Here is a 26,860-nt window from a genome sequence, read left to right as displayed (position 1 = left end):
GCCTCATAGTCCTCCCCTTCCCTCTTGCTGTCCTAAGGTGTATGCAGCCCACCCCAACCAACCCCAGCACCCTATCATGTAAATTTAGCCATCTGTATTCTAGGAGACTAGGGCTAAGGGACTAGTTTTTAAGTGGTTGGATTTTACCCCTGGGTGCAATAGGCTATCTAACCTAATGTGGATGTTTTAAGAAGTGGGCAGAGTGGGGGAGGATGAAATGAGGAAGGGCTTCCAGAAGGAGATGACCTTATGGTAGGATCTAGGAGAAGCGAGCTATAGTCAGACAAAATGAGGTTGATAAGATAAAACAACAAAGGGCTGGAGAGATGGCTCAGTGGTTAAGAGCCCTTGTTGCTCATGCAGAGAACCCAGGTTGGATTCCAGCACCAACATGCTGGCTTATAACCATTTATAAGTCCAGTTCCAGGGCATCTGATGCCCTCTTCTGACCTCTAGGGGCACCAGTCATGCATGTAGTGCATATACTTACATGCAGGCAAAACATTCATATGCATAGAAATACATTTTTAAAAACCTTAAAGGGTGAAACAACACAAGCAAGAATATTGAAGTGAGATACCATGCCATAGTCAGGCAATAAGGCTGCCTCTTGGATAGCAAGCAGAAGAGGGTGTCTGAAGTCTGACCACTATCATGGGGCGGGGGGTAGACAGAGGCTACTCTATCCTCTCTCAAACAAGCTTTCCAGTGAGAAGGGGTGAGAGGGGGGCAGTTGAAGACTCTGAAGATTGGGCTGGGGTGGTGGCTCAGTCAATAAAATGTTTACCTTGTAGTCATGGAACTCGTTTGATTCCCCTAGAGTGCAGGCTTTAAAAAGTTGGACATGGTGGTGTGTGCTTGAAAGCTTGGCGCAGGAGAGGTGAGCAGGAGATCTATGGGGCTCATTGTCAAGCCAGCCCAGCCTACTTGGTGACTTCCAGGTCCCAGGGAGAGAGTCTGTCTCAAAAACTAAGGTGGGTGGGGGGTTATGGAGATAGTTCAACAGTTAATAGCACTCAATGCTCTTACAGAGCACTGCAATTTACTATGCAGCCAGGAATGACCTTGAACCCATGATCCTTCTTCCTCTATCCCCCCCAAGTGCTGAGGTTACAGATATGTGCTACAAGGCAGGCTTCCTTTCTCTGTTTCAGCAACAGGAAATACCTTCAGACACCGACAAATGCGCCCTGGGAACAAAACTGCCACCTGTGAAGAAATACTGGTCTAGAGAACGCTGTGGTCTCTTAGGGAGCAACCCATTAGTAACCATCGTCGTGGTCGTGATGAAGTGACATGTCCAATCAGCTCAGGTCTATTTCCTTGGGTATACGCCCACAGTATCGGGTCACTATTTGCTCATGGTAGGCGTGTCTAGTTTCTCCTATCAGTAATAAATGGATGGTACCAGCTTGTACCAGCACCTGGGGTTTCATGCAATGTGCAGTAAATCTTTAACTTCCGCGTGCTCATAAACTGGACAGCATGCGTCTTAGTATTCTAGAATCCAGTGACCACACCAGAAGCCAGAATATTTGGTATTTATAGTTTGGCAAGAAACTGTTAAGTATCGTCAATTGTTGTAAATATTTAAGGCAGTGTGTTTCTTTCTTGACTGGGAGTGTGGAGATATGGAGGGTTTTTTGTAGCATGAATATTAAAGAGTCTTATTAATAAAATCAAACCCAGGGCCAGTTATTGGGGTGAATACTGGAAGATCAGAGAGACAGAACGAGCCACAGCTAACCTCACCTGGCCAACTTCTCAGCTGGTCCTGTTTCCTCAGACTGGAAGCGTCTGTGTCCTCATCCCAATGGCTCTCAGCTGAACTGTACCACTCAAAAACCAAAAACCTTGAACAGATGGATTTCTGCCTCTAGAATGTTAGGATTAAAGGCGTGTGCTACCACTGCCTATCCTAAGTATCTAGTGGGTTTTCTGTTCTCTGACCCCAGATAAGTTTATTAGGGTACACAATATTTTGGGGAACACAATACCACAGTTCTTGGTTTTGTTTTGTTTGTAAATATAGGACAGATTATAAACCAGGTTCATTCTGTCTATCTGAATATAGTCATAGGTTTTAAAAGAAAGCAAAATCAGTGTGTGTGTGTGTGTGTGTGTGTGTGTGTGTGTGCATATGTGTACATACAGTTACATTGTTATACATATGTATACATATGTATACATTGTATACATATGTGTACATACAGTTAAATTGTTAAAGAAAAGATTTAGCCAAGCTTGGTAGTATGCTTATAATTCCTGCACTTGAGACACAGAGGCAGAAGGATCAGTAGTTCAAGGCTAACCTGGGCTACCTGAGACTCTGTCAAAAACAACTGACAATTTATCTCTAGATAACTGAATTGAGTCTAGCGGCAGCATCACTCTGTTTCTTTTAATTTCTTGACACAGCATTTCATGATGTAACCCAAGCTTGTTCAAACTCATAATCCTCCTGGTTCAGCCTCTTGAGCTGTGTGGTTATGGGCATGTACCACCACATCTGGATATTAAAAAAATTTTTTTTCAGGTACTATTTCCTTTCATGATATCTTCTACATAATTCTTGGCTGCAAAAAGTCCTTTGATGTGTGGTTCTGATCTATTCCAGCATTAATGTTCAGCAGAAAAGGACTTCTTCTGTAAGTCTTTAATGAGAAGATTTATTTCCTTGCTCTAGTGTCTTGTACCCACTCCTACATTATACTTTACAGCATATTAAGTCACGTACCTGGATTCTCAAACCTACTCAGTTGTTCCGTACTTGAAGGTAGCTTCATGCCTTGAGTGCTTAAATAGTGCTTGGGACACGTTGAAACTACTTGGTCCACATTAGCTGAAAAACTCTATTAATTAAGTCAATGCTTTTTAGCTGAGTTTCAGTTCTAGATTTGAGAGTTCAGTATTTGCCAGCAGAGAAGAATCAGTTGTTAATACTCTTTCTATTGCTGGCCTGTGAGGCTTGGGGTTAGCATAGAATTCTGATATAGAGCTTTTTATTCTCTTCCCCTATTTATAGAATAAGATATTTCCCTTTTTATCCCTAGATATAATAAATGAGCTTCTTTTGCACTTGGAAATTAATCATACATTTCACATTAATTTCACTGATGGTGTCCATGAAATAGCCTTGATCCTTAGCCTCTTCCCAGGATGGGTCAGAATTATCTGCCTGAAGGAGCCACACAGACTCTTTATTTAGAAATGTGAAGTCCTCTCACATAGAAATCACACTTGGGGTCCTCTGAGTTATTCTTCCTTCCTTGTGTCCATGGAAACTTTTCTTGTTCAACCGTGGCAGGCCCTGATGTTCCTGAGGTCTTGCCCTGTGGTCCTGATGTCTCAGAACATAAACAGCAAAGGACTATCACTTCGGTTCAATCTCACCCCTTACCTCCTGTGCAGAAAATAAGTCTTAGTTCAGATCCAACCAGGCTATTATTTGACAATGGCCATGTGTGACTATTTCCATACACAAGAAAATCTGCTGCTGCATCTTCTGGGGTCGGCATAACTTTCCCTGTGCCCTTACCCCACAGGGTAAGGGGGTGGGTGTACATGAGCATGTGTGTGCTTGTGTGTGACTTAACTGTACCAACTGAAAGACTGGATTTGGCCTGTTAAAATGCTGCCATCTCTTTGGGGTAGTGATTTTTGCTGGGAAGTTTTGGGAAGCCCTGAAGGCTTCATGCTCGTCCCTGTTTCCTCTCAAGATCTGGCATGGGAGCTAAGTAAATTCTGAAAGCCCCCTGCTAGCCAAGCCCAGGTTTCAACATGACTAGCTGGCCAAGACTCAAAAACCCTATTTCATATCCAAAAGTTGAACCTTAGATTTCTTTATAACAATTCATATTTTCTCAAAGGCAGTATAGATATCTCTGGACTTTTAAATTAATTTTTAACTGATTTTTTGCCCCCCCCCAGCATATTTTTACTAGGTATATGATTCAAAAGATTTCCTATATTGAAAAAAAAGAGAGAAAGGAAAAAAGAAAAATTAATGTGTACTATGGTTGTATAGTTCCTTAAAAGACATTAGTTAAACCCATAGGAAAGAGAATTTCACGTTTCTGTGAAGTGAGGAGCAGGAAGCAGCCACTGACATTTTCCTAGAGTCAGTTGTAGCCATAGCCAATAACGTTCCCTATCTGCCCCTCATATCTCATTTATAGAGATCACAGAACCATCCTGCTCTACTTGAACTTGGTCTCTGATCACAGTCCACACTAGCGGACAAACTTGTATTTCTTGCTCAAGGATGGAGAGTTACTTGTTGCTAAAGGCATAAACTTTGAATGATATAATGAGAAGGAAACAAAAAATATTTCCACCAAGTCCCAAGCCACAGCCAAATAAGCTAAAAAGACCAAAATGGACCATGCATAAATAAAACACAAACTCAGGTAGTTTCCATATTGGCTCCAAAGTGTATACTTCTGATTGCTGTAAAGGATGGAAAAATATTTCCTTGGTCTTCATGGGGTGCTAAATGATGAGTGGTTTTGAAGATATTTATTTCTTATAGTAGGAGGCCTAGATTGAGTAGACCTTGCACATGCAAATGAAGTATTATATTTGTCCAGGCATAAATTTTTGATTATTGTGTATTATATGATAGATTTGGTTATTATATCTGATCAGTAGAATCATTGCCTTAGAGAATTAGAATCGGATATTATTAATCTTTGTCCAATCTCCTCCATATTTTACAAGTTCATGTAACCAATGCTTAAAGATGTTTATAGGTGGTTGCCAAACCTTCCTGCACATCAGAGCTCCTGGAGATATTTTATAAACACACTGCACCTGGTTTCCAACCTCAGGGATTTTGATATTTTCCTTCTGGTTCGAAGTCTGATTAATCTGGTGTGAGGTCTGAATGCTGGTAATTAAACAAAACAAAACAAAACAAACTTCTCAAGTGCTTCTTGTGGTATTAGGACTACCTCCCTATTTAAAAATAGTATTAACATTTTAAAATTCTGTGTTTTATCTCCCTCAACACTGTCTACATATTTCAGTTAGTTAATTTGCTGAAGCAATGGTGACAGGTTAGAGGAACTTTCCAGAGACTCCTTCATTGTCATTGCTTTCAACAGCCCATCTCTTTTGTCTCCATTTTTTCCAAGCAGGTAGGGTGGCTCACACCGTAACCCCAGCTCTTGAGAGAGTGAGCTGAAAGAAGGATTGCTGCAGGTTCAAAGCTAATCCTGGAACCCAGAACCAAAACAAAATTAAAATAAAAAAGCCCAAACATCACAGGATGTTCATTCATTCTCAATGTGACTTTACTTCTCCTCGTGGATGCTGTGAAAATATGCTCAGCTAAGAATAACGTGCTCTTTATAGCTGGCTAGCTTGTCCTGTGGTTGAGAGCTACTTAAAGGTTTGCATGGGGACCTTGATGCCAGACTGACTTCAGCTGGAACCCTGCCCAGTGAGCCCAAGCGACATGATTTTGAAAGGACTGAATTGACAGAATTTGGTGCTATTGACTACTGAAGATGAATTTGAGGAGGAGTTTCAAGGCCGGCCAGGCCCATAAGAATGAGTTAGATGAAAGGCAATTGGCAGAAGCCAGAGGTTTTAAATGTAGAAATGCTGTATGAGATCAACCCCTGGTGGCCACCTTCACTACTACAATTGTCAAGCTTTGGGGTGGAGGCCGTTTGGTTTGACACATGAGACTGAGAGTGTTTGGAACAAAAACTGACTCCAGATGGTTGACATAGAGAAGGCCCTGTTTATACATAGACATGGAGTATTGGCTTTTTTTTTTTAAAGGTTGTATGTCAGAGCACCTATCTGCTTCTCTCTAAAATAAGTTGTATCTCTTCAGCTGTTGCCATCATTTGCAAAAGAAACAGCCCAGAAACTCCTTTGCTTGTTCCTTTTGAGAGAGGGTCTCATCGTCATTATCTCAGGCTAGCCTTGAACTCACTATGTAGCTCAAGCTGGTCTAGAATTTTCACAATCCTTTCTCAGCCCCTTGAGTGCCAGAATTACAGATGTGAACTGCAACTCCACAATGCAAAAGGAACCATTACTCTGCTCTTTCCACCTTCTCCAAAATTGCATTTGGTTTCTTTAGAATCCCATTCAGTGCCACTGCGGTTTTCCAGGTAGAGAAATGGGACTGAGCATCACAGAGATGGGCATTTTGTACCCCAAACCCCAAAGGGAATAAACGGTAGGATCAGTAAATGAGTTGCAACTGTGTTAATATTTCTGAGGGGTTGGGGATTTAGCTCAGTGGCAGAGCGCTTGCCTAGCAAGGGCAAGGCCCTGGGTTCGGACCTCAGCTCCAGAAAAAAAAAAAAAAAATCCGAAGAAGGTACGCAGGAGAGGATGGCTGGCTGGGATGTCCTGTCTAGCTGACATTTCCTGCTCTTTTGATACAGACAAAGGTTCAGAAGCACTTCTCCACTTCAGCATAGAGTGCTGATGATTTCCACCATGAACAACCACCACAGAGGGCAGTAGGAACCACAGGCAGGGGTGGTTGGGAGGTGGGGGTGTTTCTGGTCCACGTCTTAGAAAGGTAGCCTTTGTCCAGCTCCACTGGTTGGTGTTGGAAATGCTGAGGACTCCCCAAATTTCCAAGAGTCCTTTAATCTGGATTTTAATCAGAATTCTGCTCCACAGGTCCATTCAGTGTTTATTTTGTGCCTGCTATCAACTAATGTAAGCTTGAACTCGAAGCAGACTAAAGCCCCCAACTTTGGGAGGCTTCTGTTCTAAGGGATGATAGGCCCAGGAAAAGTGTGAAATTTAAAATACACACAGTTGTAGCTTGAGTTTTCCTGCCTTGCCCACAGTCAGGACAAATCTCTGTCACCCGCCAGTCCCACAGCCGCTCAGACCCAACCAAGCAAACACAGAGACTTATATTGCTTACAAACTGTATGGCCGTGGCAGGCTTCTTGCTAACTGTTCCTATATCTCAAAGTAATGCATTTCTACAAATCTATACCTTGCCACGCGGCTCGTGGCTCACCAGCATCTTCACATGCTGCTTGTCCTGGCAGTGGCTGGCTGCCTGGCGGGTGGCTAGCCATGTCTCCTTCTGCCTTCCTGCTCTTTTATCTCTCCTCTCTGTTAGTCCCGCCCATACCTCCTGCCTAGCCATGACCAATCAGAGCAACTTGACATACAGACCATCCCCCAATACAGCCAAGTGCAGACCATCTCAGACACCTGCACTCAGGCCCATGGTCCTAATCATCCTCTATGCAAACCTGCTGGGTAACGCCACAAGGAACCCAAGAAGGGCTCCCACAGGACATACATTAACATCCCACAGCACACAGTGGCTTCCTTCTTTCTTAGAAACTATTTCCTGACCCCCATTTAACCCCTGAGTATTTTTTTCTTTCAAATTACTCTCTGAAAAGGATATGATATGATAACTAATTTGTTCCTCAAATATTAATGCTAAGAAAGGATTACTCCTCCAAAGGGTATTTTTGCATTTTGAACTGGAGGACTGTAATTATAAATTTTTATACATCACTTGTTTGGGTATGGGAGTACTGTTAGGGTTCAGCATCGAAAGAGCATCTTGGCAGATCAGGGCCCAGGAACGCCACTCACAAGTATTTTGTTGGGAGAGTATAGTCATGTCCTGTTGCTCTTGTAACAAATCACCACATTAGAAGCTTGGAATTAAGAAGCTATTATCTTATAGACTAGGAGGCTGGAAACTCAAATGTTTTGGTAGGGTTCTTGAGGTTTAGGGGAGAATTTATTTCCTTTTTCAGCTCCTAGTAGCTTTTCACAGCCTGGGCTGTGATCCCAAATCACTGGCTCCCCCTTCCATCATTCATTCACTCCCCCTTCTATCATTCACTCACTCCCACTTCTATCATTCATTCACTCACTTCCATAGTTCATTCACTCCCCTTCCATCATTCATTCATTTCCCTTCCATCATTCCTTCATCCCTTCTTTAACTCAGACTCTGCTTTCCTAGGGCCCTGTGATGACCCTATGCCTATTTAGATAGCTCCAGATAATCTCCCTGTCTTAAGTGTATCTTCATTTAATCAACTGTCACAAAGGAAGCACCTCTAGGTCCTAGACATGGGCATCTTTGGGAGCCATAGGGCACGCTAATCTGGGGTCTGTGAGTGGGATTCTCCAACTGCTCCTCAGTTAAAACTTGCTGCTTCTCATTATTTCTGTTGAAATGTTGGGAACAAAATAACTGGATAGTCTTTCTAAAGAGTAGACTGCCAGGACAGGTATGGAGTCACACGCCTGTAATCCCAGTGCGAGAGAGGCAAAGACAGGAGGATCAGAAGTTCAACGACCTGAGCTACATAGTGAGTTCAAGACCAGGCTGAACCACATGAGGTCTACCACTATTCCCCTCCCCCCACCCCAAAACAGGTTTTCTCTGTGTAACAGTCCTGGCTGTCCTGGAACTCACTCTGTAGATCAGGCTGGCCTTGAACTCAGAGCTCCTAGTGCCTCTGCCTCTTGAGTGTTGGGATTAAAAGCGTGTGCCACCACTGCCCAGCTATTATCATTACTTTTAAAAAACAATCTCAAGTTGCTCAAGCCAGTTGGTTAATTTTCCTTTATTAGATCTAGTATAGCTGGTTGAGAAGGCAGCTTACCTCGTTTACATGTCTGAACCTATTGTTTACCCAGAAGGTGTCTTTGGAAGGTAGCTTGTAGAATGGGTCCTGCAACAACACTCTGTAGTTTCAGATCTCTCTAGAATTTGAAATAGTAAATGGGCAGAGGCCCAAGTCAGGAACTTAAAAGAATGGGTATTATTGTTTTCCAAAAAGGACCAATGAAGTCACCAGCGCTGTCCATGGAACCCATTTAGTAGGTGGTTTTGTTTGTTTGTTGTTTGTTTTTTTCATTCCTGATGCCTAGGGAGCTCAAGTCACGGCACCAAATGATAGTTAAATGGTGCTGGTTGGTGGCGGAAAGGTCATGATCACGACAGAACCCAGTGGTGATTTTAGAGCTTTATTAGGAGGGAAAGGTGGGGAAGAGAGAGAAAGAGGTGAGCCAGGCCTGGTGGGGGAGGGAAACGGGGAGGAGAGCAGAGAGAGACTGGGGGAGAGGGGGGACCTGCCTCCGGCTTTTTAAGGTAGGTACATAGTCGCTCATACCCACTGATGACGTTAGACGCCAGACCCCAAGCTGCGCATGTACAAGATCCTAACATTGCTGTCTTGTTGCTGGTGTTTCCACACAGCAGTTGCTGGGCCTTATGGGTTAGTTTAAGAATGACCAGAACTGCTTTGTTTCCCAGTCACCTTGAGGGAAATGGAGTCAGTCCAGCCCTTCCACTAGCCTCTTGTATATTCATAAACTGAACTATTGCTACTCCTGAAGGAACTGCTGTTTGTCTTCTTCTTGTCCACACAGCTTTGACCTACTATTGCTTTGAACTTCTGCTTTTTGGGGGGCTATATACTGAGAGCCTTTATAAGTCACTGTGGTAAAGTTTTCAAAGGTCTGTACCTGACTGATTTAGCAGGCATCCATTTACCATAACTAGCTTCTGCTGAGTCCAAGTCAGATTTAATATTATTTGAAAAACAAAAAAGAAAAACTTAATAGGTTCACACCAGCTTTAACTGTCATCAGCAGTGGAAATAAAGATTTGTAGGGATTTTAAAACGAAGACGTCTTTAATTTTCTTGTTACTACTTACATTGTACTAGATAAAAAGATTTTGAAGAATACTGCTTGGTCCACATGTAGAATCACGTAAAATGTAGAGGGGAATTTAAGTCAGTGACTCGAAGTGCACTTTCCTAAGCTAGAGTAGGAGGCAAAATACTTCTGTGAAGGCTGTCCCTGGGAAATTCAAAGGGTGGATCTATTAAAACAGCCTTGGGCTGGGCCTGGAGAGATGGCTCAGCATGTAAGATCACTTGCTGCTTTTGTGAAGGACTTGGGTTTAGTTCCCAGCACCCAGGTGGAGGTTCACAGCTGTCTGCAACCCAGTTCTGACATAACTGATACCCTCTTCTGGCCTCCAAAGGCACAAGGCACACAAGTGGTGCACATGCATACATGCAGACAAAACACTCTTATACCTAAACAATAAATATTAACTCCCCACCACCTTGGGCCCTGTTACACTGAGCAATCTTGTGAACTAGTCATATAACCCTGCCACGCCTATTTCTTCTAATAGGGCTAATTGCTGTGACAATCTTTCACAGCATGGTGAGAGATGACAATCTATTGCCAGGCTAAGGAATTGATACATAGTAGGTTGTACTTTTGTATACTGTGCCATTGTTGGAGTTCAGTAAGTTTTAGCTATGTCGAGGAGAGCAATACACCGATGTAAGAGCAGTGTGTACCACAACAGTTTCAATTAATTAGACATAATGAGTATGCCTCACTAAGATAAAAAACACTGAAGACAGCTTATGTTGGAGAGGATGTGGAGCAAGGGGAACACTCCTCTGCTGTTGGTGGGAATGCAAACTTGTACAGCCACTCTGGAAATCAGTATGGCGGTTTCTCAGAAAATGGGGACTAAGTCTTCCTCAAGACCCAATTATACCACTCTTGGACATATACCCAAGGAATGCTCAATCTTACCACAAGGACACATGCTTAACTATGTTCATATCAGTATTATTCGTAATAGCAAGAACCTGGAAACAACCTAGATGCCCCCCAACTGAAGAATGGATAAAGAAAATATGGCACATATACACAATTGAGTACTACTCAGCAGTAAAAAACAATGATATAAAATTTGCAGGCAAATGGATGGAACTAGAAAATATCATCTTGAGTGAGGTAACCCAGACTCAGAAGGACAAACATAGTATGTACTCACTCATAAGTGAATACTAAATGTGAGGGAAGGGATGGCCAGACTGCAACCCACAGCTTCAGAGAGCCTAGCTAACAGGGAAAGACCCTAGGAGGGACACATGGATGACCCTGTGAAGGAGAAGTGGAGGAGATCTACATGAGTGGACTGGGTGTGGGGGTGTGGCAGAGGGCGAGGAGTGGGGGATGAGAACATAGGGAAATGGGAGGGTTGAGCTGGAACAGGGACAGAGTGGGAGGGCAAGGAGGAAGATACCATGATAGATGAGGACATCACAGGAATAGGAAAAGGCAGAGTGCTGGGGAGGCTCTCAGGAATCCACAAGGTTGACCCCACCTTGGACTGCTGGCAGAGGTCCAGAGGGTGCCTGGACTGGTCTACTCTAGTGACCAGCCTAGCAAATAACCTAGCTGTCATCATAGAGCCTTTGTCCAGTGACTGATGGAGGCAGATACAGAGATCCACAACCAGGCACCAGGCTAAGCTCCGGGAATCCAATTGATGAGAGAGAGGAGAGATACTGCAGGTGAGGGACTTCGAGATCATGATGGGAGGATGTGCAGAGATGACTGGCCACACTAGTGGAAGCCCATGAACTGTGGACTGGTGGCTGTGGAGCCCCCATGGGACTGGAGTAGGCCCTCTGGATACGGAGGACGACTGTTTGGCTCGAACTGTTTGGGGGCACCCAGGCAGGGAGATCAGGATCTGTCCCTGGTCTATGGGCAGGCTTCTGGAACCTGGTGCCTGTGGTGTGACACCTTGCACAGCCTTGGTGCAGTGGGAAGGGGCTTGGACCTGCCTAGGCTGTTTGCTGCCTCCTCATGGGAGACCTCAATTTGGGGGATGTGGGGATGCAGGGTGGCTTAGGAAAGGGCTGGGGAGTGGGAGGAGGGAGGAGGGGGGGATCTGTGGATAGTATGTAGAGTGAGTAGAAAATTTCTTAATAAAGAAAAACGAAAGGAAAAAACTGAGTATGCCTCAGACTTGTCAGCTGCTGAGGTATGGATTAAGTGTCTTACATGTTCTCAGTTCGTATATGTAGTGTATAACGAAACATGACTTAAAAACATAGCTTTAAAATGAAAAAACAAAACAAAACAGACACAGAAACACAGAACTTGTGTCTTGGTGTTGCCAGTAATCAATGCGCTTGCTCAGGAAGCACAACCCACTCGGGAAGAAACCATTCCCAAAGACTTGAGGAGAGCGGAAGGGGTAACACCCGAGTTCCGCCTTTAAAAAGCGGTCGAAGCTCGTTCAAGTTTCTGCTCCCCCCCTCCCATCGCCACGTCTTAAGAATTTGGATCTTGGAAGGAGTCCAACGTTCTCCATCCCCCAGGATACAGGCAATGCTTGGAAGGGATGACGCCGCCAGCGACGCCCGCCCAATGGGTGGGCAGACGCCGCGTCACACTCTCCGAGACCCTGCCCTGCTCGGCGGCGGGGCGGCCAGGGTAGTCCTTCCCACTAGCCGCGCTTTTGCTCAGACAGCCGACCGCCGTGCCTTTAGCCGCCTGTCCAGTGCCACGGGGAACTCACATCGGGGAAACTGAGTCACACAGCGCCAGCGGCGCAGATCGCTGCGACTTTGTTCTTCCAGGGACCGCGAAACAGGAGCAGCTGGCGGGGGCTCCGGGCCCCGCCCTCCTCGCGCCGCTCAACCACGTGCAGGGGGCGGGACGGGCCCCGCCGGAGCTCCGCCCCCGCCCCGCGCTGGCGGGCGGAAGTGACGTCAGCGAGGAGCCATTTCCGGCAGGCCGAAACTAGGAAGAAACTTGGGGCTGCAGGAGGGAGGGGACGGGCCGTAGTCGCTGCCACCTTGCCCCGTGGCCGGCGCCGGGCGGAGCTGTGGAGGCCTGGCTATGGGGCGGCGCCGGGCTCGCGCGGCCTAGGCGTGCGGCCTCCCGCGGGCTCCGCTGACGGGCCGGGCGCGTGCGGGCGGGAGGCGGCGTGGCAGGAGCCGCGGCCACGGCTGGCCTGGGCTCCGGCATCATGAACATCGACGTGGAGTTCCACATCCGACACAACTACCCCTGGAGCAAGTTGCCTGCTAACGTGAGACAGGTACGGCTCCGCTCCGCTCGGCCCCGCCCCGCCCCGCCGTCGCTCGCCCTGTGAGGACAGTCCGGGGGGCTCCGTCGCCAAGAAGGGTGGAGTGATGTCCCCCAGACTCTCCCGATTACCTCGGCCTGCAGGCTCGATAAAGCCAGGGGCCTGCACTACTGAGATCTAAAGGAAAACCCCCGGGCTCTACAGTGTTAGGGTGCACACAATACAGGCTGGCAGTTCAAACTCCTCTGGAGTGCATGTGGGAGGAAGGTGGCCCACAGTTGGGTGTGTAACTGAAAGCATTTAAATTGGACCGTGGAAGCTAAGGAAGCTAAGATCTAAGTTTCTTCCCAGGGAGAGGGAAGAACAAGTCTCCACAGAGTAGGGAACAGTCATCAAAAGTTTGGAGATGTCTGTGTGTTTTGATGCATCTGGAAGCGTTTGTTGAATGTGTGAGGGTGGGTAGCTGATAAGGCCGACAGGGTAGTCAGGATCTGATTTGGAAGGGTATGTGTGCTTTGTGTTGTCGGACTTTGTCCTTTAGACAGACCGGCTTTATAAGGATGTGTCAAGAGGATCATGACCTGAGATTTTTTTTAAATCTGATGCTTACGTTGAATGGCAGATTTACACGGTTGTTTAACAGGTATTTATCGAAGTTATACCTGGTTTGGGGTACAGATGTTTGCAGCAGTCAAAGAGCCTGCCTCCACAGAGTGTATATTTTAGTAAAGCCAGGCAGTAAAAAGAAAGGTGGGTCGAAGTCATAAGAAGGTGTGCTGCATGTAAGGCACTGTCCTGGGCCGCTGTTTCTCTTTCAGTTCCATCGATTTTTGTTTTCCCTTGGTGATGGGCAGCGGGTGTAATTTTGGAAAGTATGGAATAGTGGTGGTAATGGTCTTATGATTATTTTGGTGAGTCCCAGTTCTAGGGAGTGAGCTAATGGGTTCTGGTGAGCCATCACATGGGAAAGAACACACTTTTAGGATACCAGAACCGTAGATAATGGCAAGGTTTCAGGGACAGAGGTCTCAAGGATGCCAAAGAGTCAGTTTCTGAAACTTGAAAAGAGAAGTCTAAACCTTTAGGAACAAGTTCCTCTTAAGCTGAATGAGGGTTTGGCAGACAGTTTTCTTCTTTAGATAGACGTGTTCTGAGACCTGTCTGAAGACAACTAGAATAAACAGTCCTTTATTTCCATTGCAAATAGTTAGATTATATCCAACTTAAATAACTGATTATAATTAGTATTGGCAAAAGCCTCCTCCAACTTAATTGTGATTATTAAATGTTATTATAGGACCGAGCTAAAACTTTAATCCAGATATAACCGGATTGAGTTTTTTTTTTTTTTTTTTTTTTTTTTTTTTTTTTTTTTTTTTTTTTTTTTTTTTCCCCTGAGACAGGGTTTCTCTGTGTAGCTTTGCGCCTTTCCTGGAACTCGCTTTGGAGACCAGGCTGGCCTTGAACTCACAGAGATCTGCCTGCCTCTGCCTCCCGAGTGCTGGGATTAAAGGCGTGCGCCACCACCGCCCGGCTCAGATTGAGTTTTTGTGTGTGTGAAATCACCGAAGGCACCGTTGTTTTCCTTTAGGCTGAGCGTGGCCTTTGTTTGTACGTTTGTCCAGCAGGCCTTCTCCAGCCTCACCACGGTTTCCTGGAGTCAAGGTCCACTTCAGATCACATCAGCCTTCTGTCTGGTTTCTTACAGGCCCTTCCCATCCTCTCTTCACACTAACTACACTGGACTGAGGCGTTTAGGGCGAGCCCAGACCTCTCACTGTCCGTTTCCTATCACTTTTCAACATTCCCTCAGGCATCTCTTGGGAGGCTTCCTGGCCCCCTCATTCCAAAATAGTTCCTCTCAGCCATGTTGTCTTTGTGCTGTTCCTTCTCATCCGTCACAGTGGTCACCCCACCATGGTGCATGCTCTGGTCAGATTCTTCATTGGCTTTGCACCTAAGCATCTGTGTACTGCTGTTGTTAGTAGCTATTTGTCATTACATGTTGTGTAATGAGGTCAGTTTGAGATGCTTCCTAAATGGTTATAAAAATCTCAAATGTACTAAAAATGGAGATTCTTTATTTTGTTTGGAAAGAACGTATATTTTGGTGTTATAAATGTTAAGTATGTTGATGTGATGATTTCCAGTAAGTTTTGGTGGGCTTAATTTGGAAATGACTCATTTCCCAGTTCTGAAAGCTAGAGGAAGGAGACTCAGATTAAAAAAAAAAAACAAAAAAAAACAAAAACAAAAAAAAACACTTACAAGCCAGTTTTTTGTTTTCCAATGTGGATGAGATGAGGAAAAAACTTGTTTTATTTTGTGGGTTACCCCAGACTTTAGAAGGTACATTAAAAAGTTATAGATGGGCTGAGCATGTACAGAGAGCCTTGGGTTCTGTCACTAGTGCAGAAGAAAGAAATGTAAGTCCGGCCATTGTTTTCAGGATTTTTCTGTAGTTAGCTGCAAGTATCAGGCGCTTCATTGTTTGACACAATGTGTAGTTCCTTTATTTAAAGTGAATCCTATGATGGATCAGTTCTTAAAATGTGGTTCAATCTATTATCTATCTGGTAGAGGAGTATCTGTTTATCTATCTATCATCTATCCAGTAGAAGAGTGTCTGTCTGTCTGCCTATTGTCTATCTAGTAGAGGAGTGTCTGTCTATCATCTATCTGTCTGGTAGCAGAGGAGTGTTTGTCATCTATCTATCTGAATCTGGTAGAGGAGTGTCTGTCTATCATCTGTCTGGTAGAGGAGTGTCTGTCTGTCATCTTATCTATCTGGTAGAGGAGTGTCTGTCTGTCTATCATCTGTATGGTAGAGGAGTACCTGTTAGGATATACCCATTGGGGTTTGTAGGAGCCTTGGTTGTAGGAAGCCTGCTTTAGGGTTCTCTGCTGCACAGGGCATGCTCTGTAGCTCGTGCTCATTCTCACATCGCGGCTTCATTTGCTGTGGTTCCTCTTTTATGAAGCCCAGCTTCACCCGCCAAGCGCTCCCATGTGCAGCCAAAGCTGTGGTAGTGAAATGACTGTTTTCCCTGGTCTGCTGTCTAGGTCTGTTGTGGCAACAGTATTTGAAAATGATGGGAGATTTGGAGAAGGGTAGAGTCAAAGAGTTGCCCAATAGATATTTATGTATTTCTTGAGGGATGAATAAAACGTTCACCATGGTTAGGGATTTGTGTGCATAACATATATTGACTGATGGAGCTGACCAGATGCTCCACACCTAGTGCTAGAGCTCACATGGCGATGGAGTTAGCGTTCTTCAGTGACACGGACAAGTAATGATGGCTTAAAAGACTTTGAACCAGAAGACCAAAACTCAAGTTTGGAACTTGCTGCGATTATAGCGGGATGGCATGCTTGTGAACAGTGTGTGTGGTGTTTCTGAAAAAGAGACTGACTTGGCAGCAGAGCTGCAGGAACCTTGGCAGATGGCTGTGCGTTCTGAACCTCTAAGTGAGCTTCGGTACGACCGGAGGCTTGCACTCCACTGCAGCACTTGGGATGTCACAGGTGGAAACAGCTGGAGTCCCTCCAGCTGTGATAGACTAATCTAATGCAGGAAGAAAGACATTCAAGTTTTCACATCATGTCACTGCAGCCTGACCAATTGCGGGACAGTTTAAAGTTAGACGTTTCATTTATTCGATTGCAAAACATAGGTATATGGACATTTACTTTGACTTTTAAGAACTTATAAAAAATAGAACAAACTGAATCCTCTAATCATTTTGTCATTAAAGATGTCTAGTTTAGCTTTATAGTGTGCCAGGAAAAAAAAAAAACAACTATATCTAGTAATTAGAAGTGAGAGAGCATTCAGATACTAAATTAACTTTATGGTCACAGATGAATGTAATGCTGACTATGATTAAGCATATTTATTCTTTGCTTTCATAGTTCCAACTTGGAACTTAAAACACTATGTGCACAGCTAGAAAGTATTTTGTTTATTATGTACACTTCTGTATTTCTGTCTGTAGGATGTGTATTGCTGATTCAATGACCACTGACTGAAAATATTACAAAAAAATGGTTTATCCCAAAGTATACAGACTTATTTTTTTACCATTATTTTATAGATAATAGAGTTTATCAACTTGTTAGAAGATGTTAGAAGTAATCTCAAAACGATTAAAAATATACAGGAAAATGTAGTGTGTGTGCAGATTATATGTACATGTGATGCTGTTTTATGTAAGGGACGAGAGCATATCTGGGTTTTGGCATTCTTAGAGTTGTGGCACCAATGCTGCGAGGTGTCAGTGAACAGCTGTATGTGAGAATGGCAGAATTTGTCCAGATGTTTTCTAAAGCAGGAGTAAGGGAATAGCGTTTTATAGAAGCCATTTTTAGCACATTTGAAATGTCCATTCTGTGGAAATCTTCACCTCTGGTAATCACAGCGCATTTCAAAATGACTGGGTTGTCACTCAGCCCTTCCTTAGCTGTATATTCCTAAATTCACTTAGGTGTGGGTGTGAGAAGCCCCTACCATCCACTCACCCATCCATCCTCCATCTGTCCATCCCACGTAAGTCTGAGATATCCTGGAAGAAAATATTTGTTAACAGCCTTGCTAACAAGTAAAGTTATGTTCTCATACTGCTTTTTTTATTTTATGTGACTATTTTGAGTAATTTAAGTAAATCATTCTGGAAAGACACACTACAAAGAACATGTGGGATTTTGTTTTAATATCATAGTAGTACAGTTAACATAAGAAAACTTAAAAAATACTCTGCATTCAGTTCTAGGTATTTGAGATGCCAGGGTCAAATTAGGGGTCATGTTTTTTGTTTGTTTTTAGTTTTATGGCCGACATAGTACTGTTGTTCATCTGCAGACTGTCTAATAGCCATGTGTAATTTCTTTTAGAGTCTTGGGAACTCCCAGCGGGAGTATGAGAAGCAGGTTGTCTTGTACAGTATCCGCAACCAGTTGCGCTACAGAAATAACCTCGGTAAGTGGAGACGCTCCTACACTGGGGTGGAGGTGACGTCGCTGTTGTTTTCACTTTCCAGATCTCTCCTGTTTTCACTGTGTTCTCCATGTATGGACTGGGAGACCATTTGTACTGATTCATTCCACAGAATAACAATTCAGGTTGTGGAGTTTTCTAATCGTCAGGAGAATTCCCTTTTAGTGTGCTGTTTATAGGTCTGTTTTCCCTGTAATACCTTAGTCCCGTGTCGTCTTTGAGTGAGAGAGTGTGCTGAAGGACTCAGGTTCTGTTTTGTCACCAACTCTTTCCTGAGTTCTGTAACTGTAATGAAAACAATAAGAACTGGAACAAGTCTTAAGTACAGTTAGGTCTGTAGGTTTTTTGGTTGTTATGTTTTTCTCCATTGAAATGCTTATTTATTTTTTGTCAAATTAGTTTGGTTATTTTCTGTCTTGATAGTGTGTGTTACTTCTGTTTAAAGCATAATTTAAATATACAGACAAATTCCGTTGACGTCAGAAGGCTTTCTGCATTTGAAAGACAGAACACGGGGACACGGGAGCAGGTTCAGTTTGTTAAAGTGCTTCCTATGTGGGGACCTGAGTTTGGTGTAGAGGTGGTGGCATGCTTCTATTTTTGCCTGGAGGAGGCAGAGATAGGCAGATCCTGGTGGCTCCCTGGGTAGCTTGCCTATCCTAAGTGGTGAGCCTTAGGTCCCAGTGAGAAATCCTGTCAGTAGGGTGTGGTAATATTTTATTTGTGTTTTAATAAATAAAACTTGCCTGGAGATCAGAGGAATAGGAACAGCCATTATAAGTAAACAAATAAGTCAGGCAACGGTAGCACACACCTTTAATCCTATTACTTGGCAGACAGGGATCTGTCTGGAGTTCAAAGCCACACTGGAAACAGAGCCAAGTGGGGTGGCACATGCCTTAAATTCCAACACTAGTTAACCAGGGAGGTTTGGAGGTCAGAAAGTGACAGAGCTGTGTAGGAAGAGGAGGTGATGTAGCTGGACAGTGAGACCAAATCAGATGGCAGAACAGCAAGGCATATAGACGTAGGTAGACAGGAAGTAGCTTGCATTTGGAAGCCGCGGAATTGGTGAGGTAAGGTTAGCTGTGGCTTTCCCTATTTCCCTGATATCTCTCAGTCGTTCACCCCGATATCTGGCTTCGTGTTTTTTGTTTAATAAGACCATTTAGAAACTTATCTACAGTAGGGGGCCTACAGGATAAATTAGCTTTGTGGGTAAAGAGTTGTTGCCAAAGCTCACCATCTGAATTCGATCCCTAGGACCTACATGGTGGAGAGAGAACCAACTCCCTCAAGTTACTCTTTGGCTGCATTTGTGCACACACACTTACATAAGCTGAAAAAAATGAACACAGTGAACACTGCTGAGGAATGATACATGGGGTTGACCTCTGGCCTACGTGTGCAGTACACACACACACACACACACACACACACACACACACACGAACACATCCTTACATGCATGAGTGGACAGACAAATAAGGGGGCTTGGTGGCATGGGCCTGTAATTTTAGCTACTTTGGAGGCTGACATGGGAGAATTGCAAGTTCGAGGCTTCCTGGCCTCTAGTGTGAATTCGAAGCTAGTTTTGTACAGCTCAGTAGTGGTGGATATATGCCCTGGTTTCAATTCTCTCACACTCAAAACAAAAACAAAAAGCAAAATGCCTTTTAAAAATGGGCTTCATTGAAAACTAGTATGTGATCTGGCTGACCTGTGAAGTGATGTGCTCCAGGGTGTAAGACTTACAGCTGTGTCTGTTGGTTCTGTGTGTTTCTTGATTTGGTAAGAATTCTTTTCTCTACTTATATGTCTTATTACGTTTAACTTACATACATTATGAAGACTGTCTAACTTTTTTGTGTGATAAAATTGTTGCTTTGTTACAACAGTTTGTTTGTTCTTATTTAATTTGTATCCTGTTTCAAAAGTTAAAATATGTGTTTCATGAATATATAGTGAAGCAGTAAGAAACCTGGGAAAAGTAGACATTTTTTTTTTCTTACAGTTAAACATGTCAAGAAAGATGAACGCAAATACTATGAGGAGCTGCTGAAATACAGTCGCGATCATCTCATGCTGTACCCTTACCACTTATCTGACATTATGGTGAAGGGCCTGAGGATAACACCATTTTCATACTATACGGGGATCATGGAGGTTAGTTTCTAGTGTGAGTGACAGTTAACAGTGGGGTGGGACTTCGAGCCAGGGACACCTTACAACGGACCACCCGCTTCCCTGCTCTCAGCTGTCATGGATGTTGTCTGTCCACTTGGCTGTGTGTCAGGATGCTCACAAGCTGGCTGAGGCACGCATGTGCACATGGTTGCCATTATTGATGCTTCTGTGTTGGAAAGGTAGTTGCTTGTATTCTGTGATTTTGAAGGTGTTGTTTACCCTTTATGCAGTTATGATACTAATCAGTTATTTACACCAGCAGTTGGTACAGTTATTGTTTGTAATCTGCAAGATTGAAAATGTGGGGTGCAGACTTGGACAGTAAGATCAGAAAAACTTAGTATATTTAACTGTTCACCTTGTATAAAAAATAATGGTGCAGACCCAGCATTATATATATAAAACACATGTCAGGAAGGAGAGTTGTGTCCATTGTCCTGGCTGTTAGTCTCTAATTATTAACTTTTAGCTGGTTTGTACTTGGTTCTTGTTGAATAACTTTATAGTAATTCTATACTTTTTTTTTTTTTTAAAAAAAAGTGAGATTCTATAAAGATGGACCTATACAGCCAGGATTTATTCACTGTTCATATTTGAGTCCTGCTATTTTGGGCTCTCTAGACCCTGGAAGAGCAGAGCAAAGCAGATACTCATAGAAGCCAAGCACCTGCAGTAGCGGGGAGGCTAGTGCCCTGGTGTGATGTGCCTGGTGCCCTTGACTCCAAGCTCCCTGCATTAGCTCTGTAAGCCACTCTTCTCTGGCACTTGTACAGTCTTGTGTTTCTCAGGTTCTCCATTTGGGGTTCTGAGAGTCCCAGTAGCATGATGAAGAAGCATGGTGGTGTAACGAAGTGGCGACTGATCGGTTCCTTCCTCTTGTCTCTTTGATTCGTTTTCTGGTATCCACCAGGTTTGAGAGTAGAACAGAGAGAATTTTTGTACATTTACCAGCTTTCATTTCAATTACATTCCATGCTCACTGTTCTCTGGATTTTTTTTTTCTTAAATGATTGTCAAGTCTGGGTTGAAAATGGGTCTTAGCCAACAATAAATAGTTGGATATTGTTGGAGAAGATTGGAGTTGAAAAAGCCAGATACTAAGTTTACCCTGATACTAATTGAGATAGGAGCAAAGACTTGGAGGTAATTATAGTCTTTGTTCGAAGTGTGTGTTTTGGATACATGTTGATAGAGTTGTCATGTTATTGGCCTTCTCTTGGGGTAGGAATGTAGGCTTAGATATGAAGTGTGGTTAAACTAGAACCCCAAGCTCTAATAGAGACCTCAGGGTAACTGTCTGGGACTCAGAGATTGTTCTAAGAAACCCAGACCCAAAAGCCCACCCTTTATATACTGTGTTGAGGCCATGGACTTAGTACCACAGTGGTGCATGCATGTTCTAGGGTGTCAACTGTGACCTACTGTTTCCTATAGTAATAATTGTTGTTCTATTCGGCTGTAGCATAATATGTATGTGTGTGTATGCATATATATATATGTATGTGTGTGTGTATATATATATGTTTAAGGAAAGTTCTGTTTCATATTTTATATTTTTTCTTTTTCAAAGGACATCATGAATAGTGAGAAAAGTTATGATTCATTGCCTAATTTTACTGCTGCTGACTGTGAGTACCCAGTTGCTAAGGAGTGTGTCTTTGTGTATGCGTATTGTTTATTAGGAAATACTAAAAATTGAGAGCAACATTATTAATGAGAATTTTATTTCATAATACAAATCAGGTGTGAGGTTTAGCCTAATATCCATGGGAAGAGTATTTTGGACTCAGAAAGTTAGGACTAACCTTTATTCTAGAGAATGAAATCTTGCTGTTATGTGGGCTGTGTGTCTGCTGATAGAAGGACAGCCTGCATACTTATCTTACAGTAGCATGTGGAGTTCCACACATGTGACCTGCTAGGTTTCACTGTGCTTATTTTGTGAAATTTATATTTAACATGTGATGTAGTTCTGCACATATGAAGCTTCTGCTGAAAAGCATAATTTTACTTCTTAAAACCAGGAGGACTTCTGCTTTTTCAGCATGTCCTCATTAGCACTGTCCAAAGTGGCCACTTGAATTCATCGCTCCCAAAGTTGAGGTTTCATCTATATTGTGTGATGAATTCTCTTTGATATTGATGGACCATGTCAGTCAGTTACTGAAAGACTATAAATTTGGAGTTTTTTCTAATGTCCCTCAATGTCCACTCACATTTCAAGATGTATTAAAGGAAAGACTTACTTTCAGGTCTGCGGCTTCTTGGCATAGGAAGAAACCAGTACATTGACCTGATGAATCAGTGTAGATCTTCAAAGGTAAAGTCGTCTCTTTTGCTTTACAGCCTCCTTATCAGAACTGGATTAAAACCAGAGTTTGGTTTCAAGTGGTAGATATAACAGAATCTAACTTGAACCAGCTAACGTACATATTATAGGAGCAGGGAACAGATCTTCAGTGTTCACCAGGTCATACCTTAAGTGATTAATAAGTTACAACGTGTAACATTTATTTTTAGAAGTTAATGTTTCTTTGCTTGTCTTTTTATTTGACTATTTTAGCCCCAGAATTCACTTACTAAGTGAAATAAGTTCACATTTTTAAATGTGTTTTTAACTTTGGGGTTTCATTTCATTTGTTTCTGGATTGAGGTCTAGGTTTAAGTAATTTATTTTAAAATGAGAGTGATGCTACAGTATCTAGGCTAGTTAGCATTTTAAACATGAAAATTTGAAAAGATTAGCCTGTTGTAATGTCTTACATGATGATAGAAGAAAGTGGCAATTTGGATTGGTTGCAAATCCTTAAACGTATACTATTGCAGAAATTCTTCAGAAGGAAAACTGCCCGTGATCTTCTACCAATAAAGCCAGTGGAAATTGCCATCGAGGCATGGTGGGTGGTGCAGGCTGGATACATCACAGAAGATGACATCAAGGTAGAGATCCTTATAGACTAAAACCAGAAGACAAAGAAAAGGTTAAAACCAGAATATTTATTTTTTAACTTACTTTATAATTTTTAATGACATTACATAATGTTTTAAAAACTAATATTTGAAGCTAATTCAAATGATCTTAATAGGTTAGATGGAGTTGGCAAAACCCTCTTTAATGATTTAGGAGTCATGATTTGGTTCATGTACAGTAACCTGGGGTCTTAATTAATGGTCTCTTTAATTAGTGGTCTCGTGTAAAGGGACATGATGTCACACCTAGCGGCCATAATAATATGGCTAACTTCTGAACACTGACTTTGTGCACATGTGCTGTACATTAATGTAACTGTGTTCTTGTCTCCTTTAAGGCTCCTGACAACCCCAGGAGAAAGAATTGTTAGTACCCAGTTCATAGATGGGGAAAGAGAACACAAGGCAGTTAACTGAATGACTCAAGTTATAATGATAGGAGGGTCCAAGATTGACAGATACTCAGTGCAGTCACTGTTGAATTACACTGAATAGGGTAGGTGCCTTGTTGGGGTAATAGTATCAAGATCAAGAGCAGTGATACCCCACAAGTTGATCCAAGCTGTACATATTTTGAAAAGGATGCTGATTAAAGAAAGAGTAGAGGCCAAGGAATGTCTGTGCTGTTGAAGGAATGTGTGTGACCTTTACACTTTTGTTTATGGATTAACGCTTGTCTGTGTCCTTCTGGAGGGCATTTCAAGTTGGAAGCTTCAGATGTGTTGCTTCACTGAAGCCCTTCCTAACATAGCTGTCATAACTTCATCAGTGGTGTTCATGGGGAATTTTTCTTAGTGGACTTAGTGGTAAGGATTTGGATTCATGTATCTGATTCCATTTTAAAGAAAAAGAATAAACATTGGTGTCTGTCAGTGAGCATTTACTGCTGACCAACAGATGTTAGTACTTAGGGTGATTTTGTTATCTAACCTGTTGGCACCTTAGTTTGGCAATTTAAGTGATGGTTATGTGCATAGTTTTATTATTTAAATTCTAAGGTGATATTGTTCATTCCATACATGTAATCAGTCATGGGTTCCGATGTGAATACATCTTAGGAGACTTACAAATTAGTTAGTTAGGACAGAAGTTAATTGAAAATGTTTTCTTCTTCTTAGATATGCACTTTTCCTGAGAAAGGCGCTATTGATAAGATCATCGACTCAGGCCCTCAGCTCGCTGGGTCACTCGATTACAATGTAGTACACAGTAAGTGCTTAGTAGGCATGGTCTCTGTCAACTCAGAAACCTGTTTGAAACAGTTGAGAAGGAATACCAGTTACTCTACCAGCCCAAATCGAGTCTGTTGCCTAAGTCATGTTACTTGAAATGTGATCTCAGGCTTTTATTTTCTGGTGTGGATGTAATTACAGGCCTACACAAATGAATGGTAAGAGATTTGGAGTTCAGAAAGTGTGTAAGAAATCAAGTTAGAAAATCTAGTTAGTTTTCTCTTACACTATTTTCTTTTTCTTCATGTAGCATTCAGTTTAAGACATCACAGAAAGACAGAAGTCAGGCTTGTAGGAAAAAAAATGGTATTTTATAGTGTCCCATCTAAAATAAGGTGCTTTTGTTTTTGTAGGTTTGTATAACAAAGGCTTTATTTACCTGGATGTACCCATATCAGATGACAGTTGTATAGCTGGTAAGTCTGGGCTGACATTTAGCACTCTATCTTGAATGACTACTTGAAGTTAAATGGTGTGTATCAGCCTAATACATTTAACACAAATCATTCTATAATCTTAGCTATTCATAGTTGTAAAAGAACATTTTATTTTTACATTTAACCCATTGTGGTTTTATTAAAATTTCTTATTTAATTTTTCATGTTATTTTGATATAAATACTATATTAAAATAGTAGAACTTTAAGATAAATTTCCTACAATCCCAAATGAGATCACTGTTAAGTTTTAAATTTTGTAGAAGTACTGAACTTATATTTAGATGTTTGTAATAAGTAGTTTTTTGATATCATTCATCTATTGTCATTGTTTATGAGTTAAAAAAAATGATACTGAAACAATGTTTGTGAGAAAGAATATGAAGCGTTAGATTCTGGAGAATGACTTGATATTGAGAAATAGATGGTAGTTTGGCTGATTCCAGAACTATTTCCTCTTGTCAGTGTTATCTTGACGGGTCATCAGGCTGTGGCACATCTTGATCTTTGAGTTAGCATGTTATGAGATTCATTCCCCAACCCAGTAATGCATCGTGGACCGCTTGCGTGAATTCTGTTTAAGCTTGGAAAGACAGTTAAAAAGGAAGGGAAACACTAACTTAGTTAATCTAGGTTTGAAGTTGACGCTATAGCAAGTGGAATAATAGGTTTAGACTTGAAGCCTGTTAACAAGGAAATGAGTCCCTGGAGACAGAAGTGGTGGTAGTAGTTTCCTCACTGTTGGGAATGTGCAAGATTTATTCTAGTCCCTATTCTTATCTGTAAGCTGATCTGACTTGAGAGTCACTCAGGTTAGGTTAGTGGATTGTTGATTTCAGTCTGTTTTAACTGCTGACGATCTGAACACTGACTTACTTTAGTGTCTTTTTGTTTTGAGGTTCTAATGTAGCCCAGGTTAGCCTTGAACTTGTATGTAGCTGAGGCTGGCTTTGAGTTACTCCTGCCTCTGTCTTCTGCATGCAACAACAGTGGACTTTGCGTAGTTCTTTGGTTCACTGGAGAGAAGAGAGAGAGTGAATGGTGGTGTCTTGGTTGTAGTCACAGTCTGCCGTTTGACTCAGTAGTTGGCAGTTAGCTGGTGCAGACAGACGCTTGCCTTTAGCTGCTTGTTAGCACGTCACCGTTCTTGTCTGGTCTTTTATTTGAAATAACCCACAAGGGTGAAGTTGGCAGCATGGAGGCCATCAAATTCAGCATGAAACCCTTGCAGGCTATTTCAGAGGAGGCATCCACATGGTCCACAAAGATGTGAGTGCTGTGGATGGTGAACCAGTCATGTATGGAGGAATGAAAGCTCTTAGAGGGGTGATTGTGGAGGACTCCAATGTTAACACAGTGACTCTGTCTTTAAAGAAATACTGGTTTATTCTCAGGGAAGTCCATACAATGTATTTTATCATATTCACCTCTCAACTCTTCCCAGATCACCTTCCCCTCCCCGACTTCCTTCCTTCCTTCCTTCCTTCCTTCCTTCCTTCCTTCCTTCCTTCCTTCCTTCCTTCCTTCTTTCCTTCCTTCCTTCCTTCCCTCTCTGTCTCTCTCTCTTTCTTCCTTTCTTTCTTTCTCTTTCTTTTTTTTTTTTTTTTTAAAGAAGATACTGTCTTACAGCAGATGTCCTGGTTCTTTAGCTCTTACAGTCTCTTTTTTTACATGTGTATTTTAATGCTTCAGTGCCTGTATTTGTCTGTAATTCTTTAATGAAGGACTTAAAGAATATATTGAAGAATTATACACACACACACAATAAAAGTTCATAATAACTTGTCAAATCTGTAGTCTGTCTGGAACGTATTTTCATACTTGATATGAAATAATGCTTTCATTCTCTTTAGATGACCAGTATCTTAAAAAAACAAAAAAAACACACAACCCTGGATTCTGACCTGTAGCTTAAGAAGCTGGAAATGTTATCATTTATACTAATTTCTACAGAGAAAATATTTTACTGTTTAAAATAACCCTGAACTTTTAAATTATAACCTGTTTTTATGTTCAAGCTATCTGTATATTATTTCTCCTACAGTTGTACATAAAATATTTTTACATTCAAAAAAAGAACAAATACTGTAGAATTGTATTACATGAAATATATAGAATATACAAATTCATAGAGGCAGAAAGATTAGGTGTTA

At 42.3% G+C, this 26,860-nt stretch overlaps 1 protein-coding gene across 1 annotated transcript in view; it reads left to right on the top strand.

The window, feature by feature from the left end:
- The first annotated feature begins 12,684 nt into the window (after positions 1–12,684).
- Positions 12,685–26,860, top strand: part of Fam91a1 (family with sequence similarity 91 member A1) — a 43,185-nt gene continuing 29,009 nt past the window's right edge. Inside the window, exons 1-8 of the mRNA XM_006990667.4 lie at positions 12,685–12,898; positions 17,780–17,864; positions 19,897–20,048; positions 21,640–21,697; positions 22,322–22,389; positions 22,896–23,009; positions 24,158–24,248; positions 24,625–24,687. Of these exons, the coding sequence (XP_006990729.1) occupies positions 12,827–12,898; positions 17,780–17,864; positions 19,897–20,048; positions 21,640–21,697; positions 22,322–22,389; positions 22,896–23,009; positions 24,158–24,248; positions 24,625–24,687 (703 nt within the window). The 5' untranslated portion in view covers positions 12,685–12,826. The remainder of the gene's footprint in view (positions 12,899–17,779; positions 17,865–19,896; positions 20,049–21,639; positions 21,698–22,321; positions 22,390–22,895; positions 23,010–24,157; positions 24,249–24,624; positions 24,688–26,860) is intronic.

This window comes from Peromyscus maniculatus, chromosome 20 (genome assembly GCF_049852395.1).
Source record: "Peromyscus maniculatus bairdii isolate BWxNUB_F1_BW_parent chromosome 20, HU_Pman_BW_mat_3.1, whole genome shotgun sequence".
Lineage (NCBI taxonomy): Eukaryota > Metazoa > Chordata > Mammalia > Rodentia > Cricetidae > Peromyscus > Peromyscus maniculatus.
The sequence above is the reverse complement of the archived record's forward strand: the minus strand, read 5'-3'. Positions and strand labels throughout refer to the sequence as shown.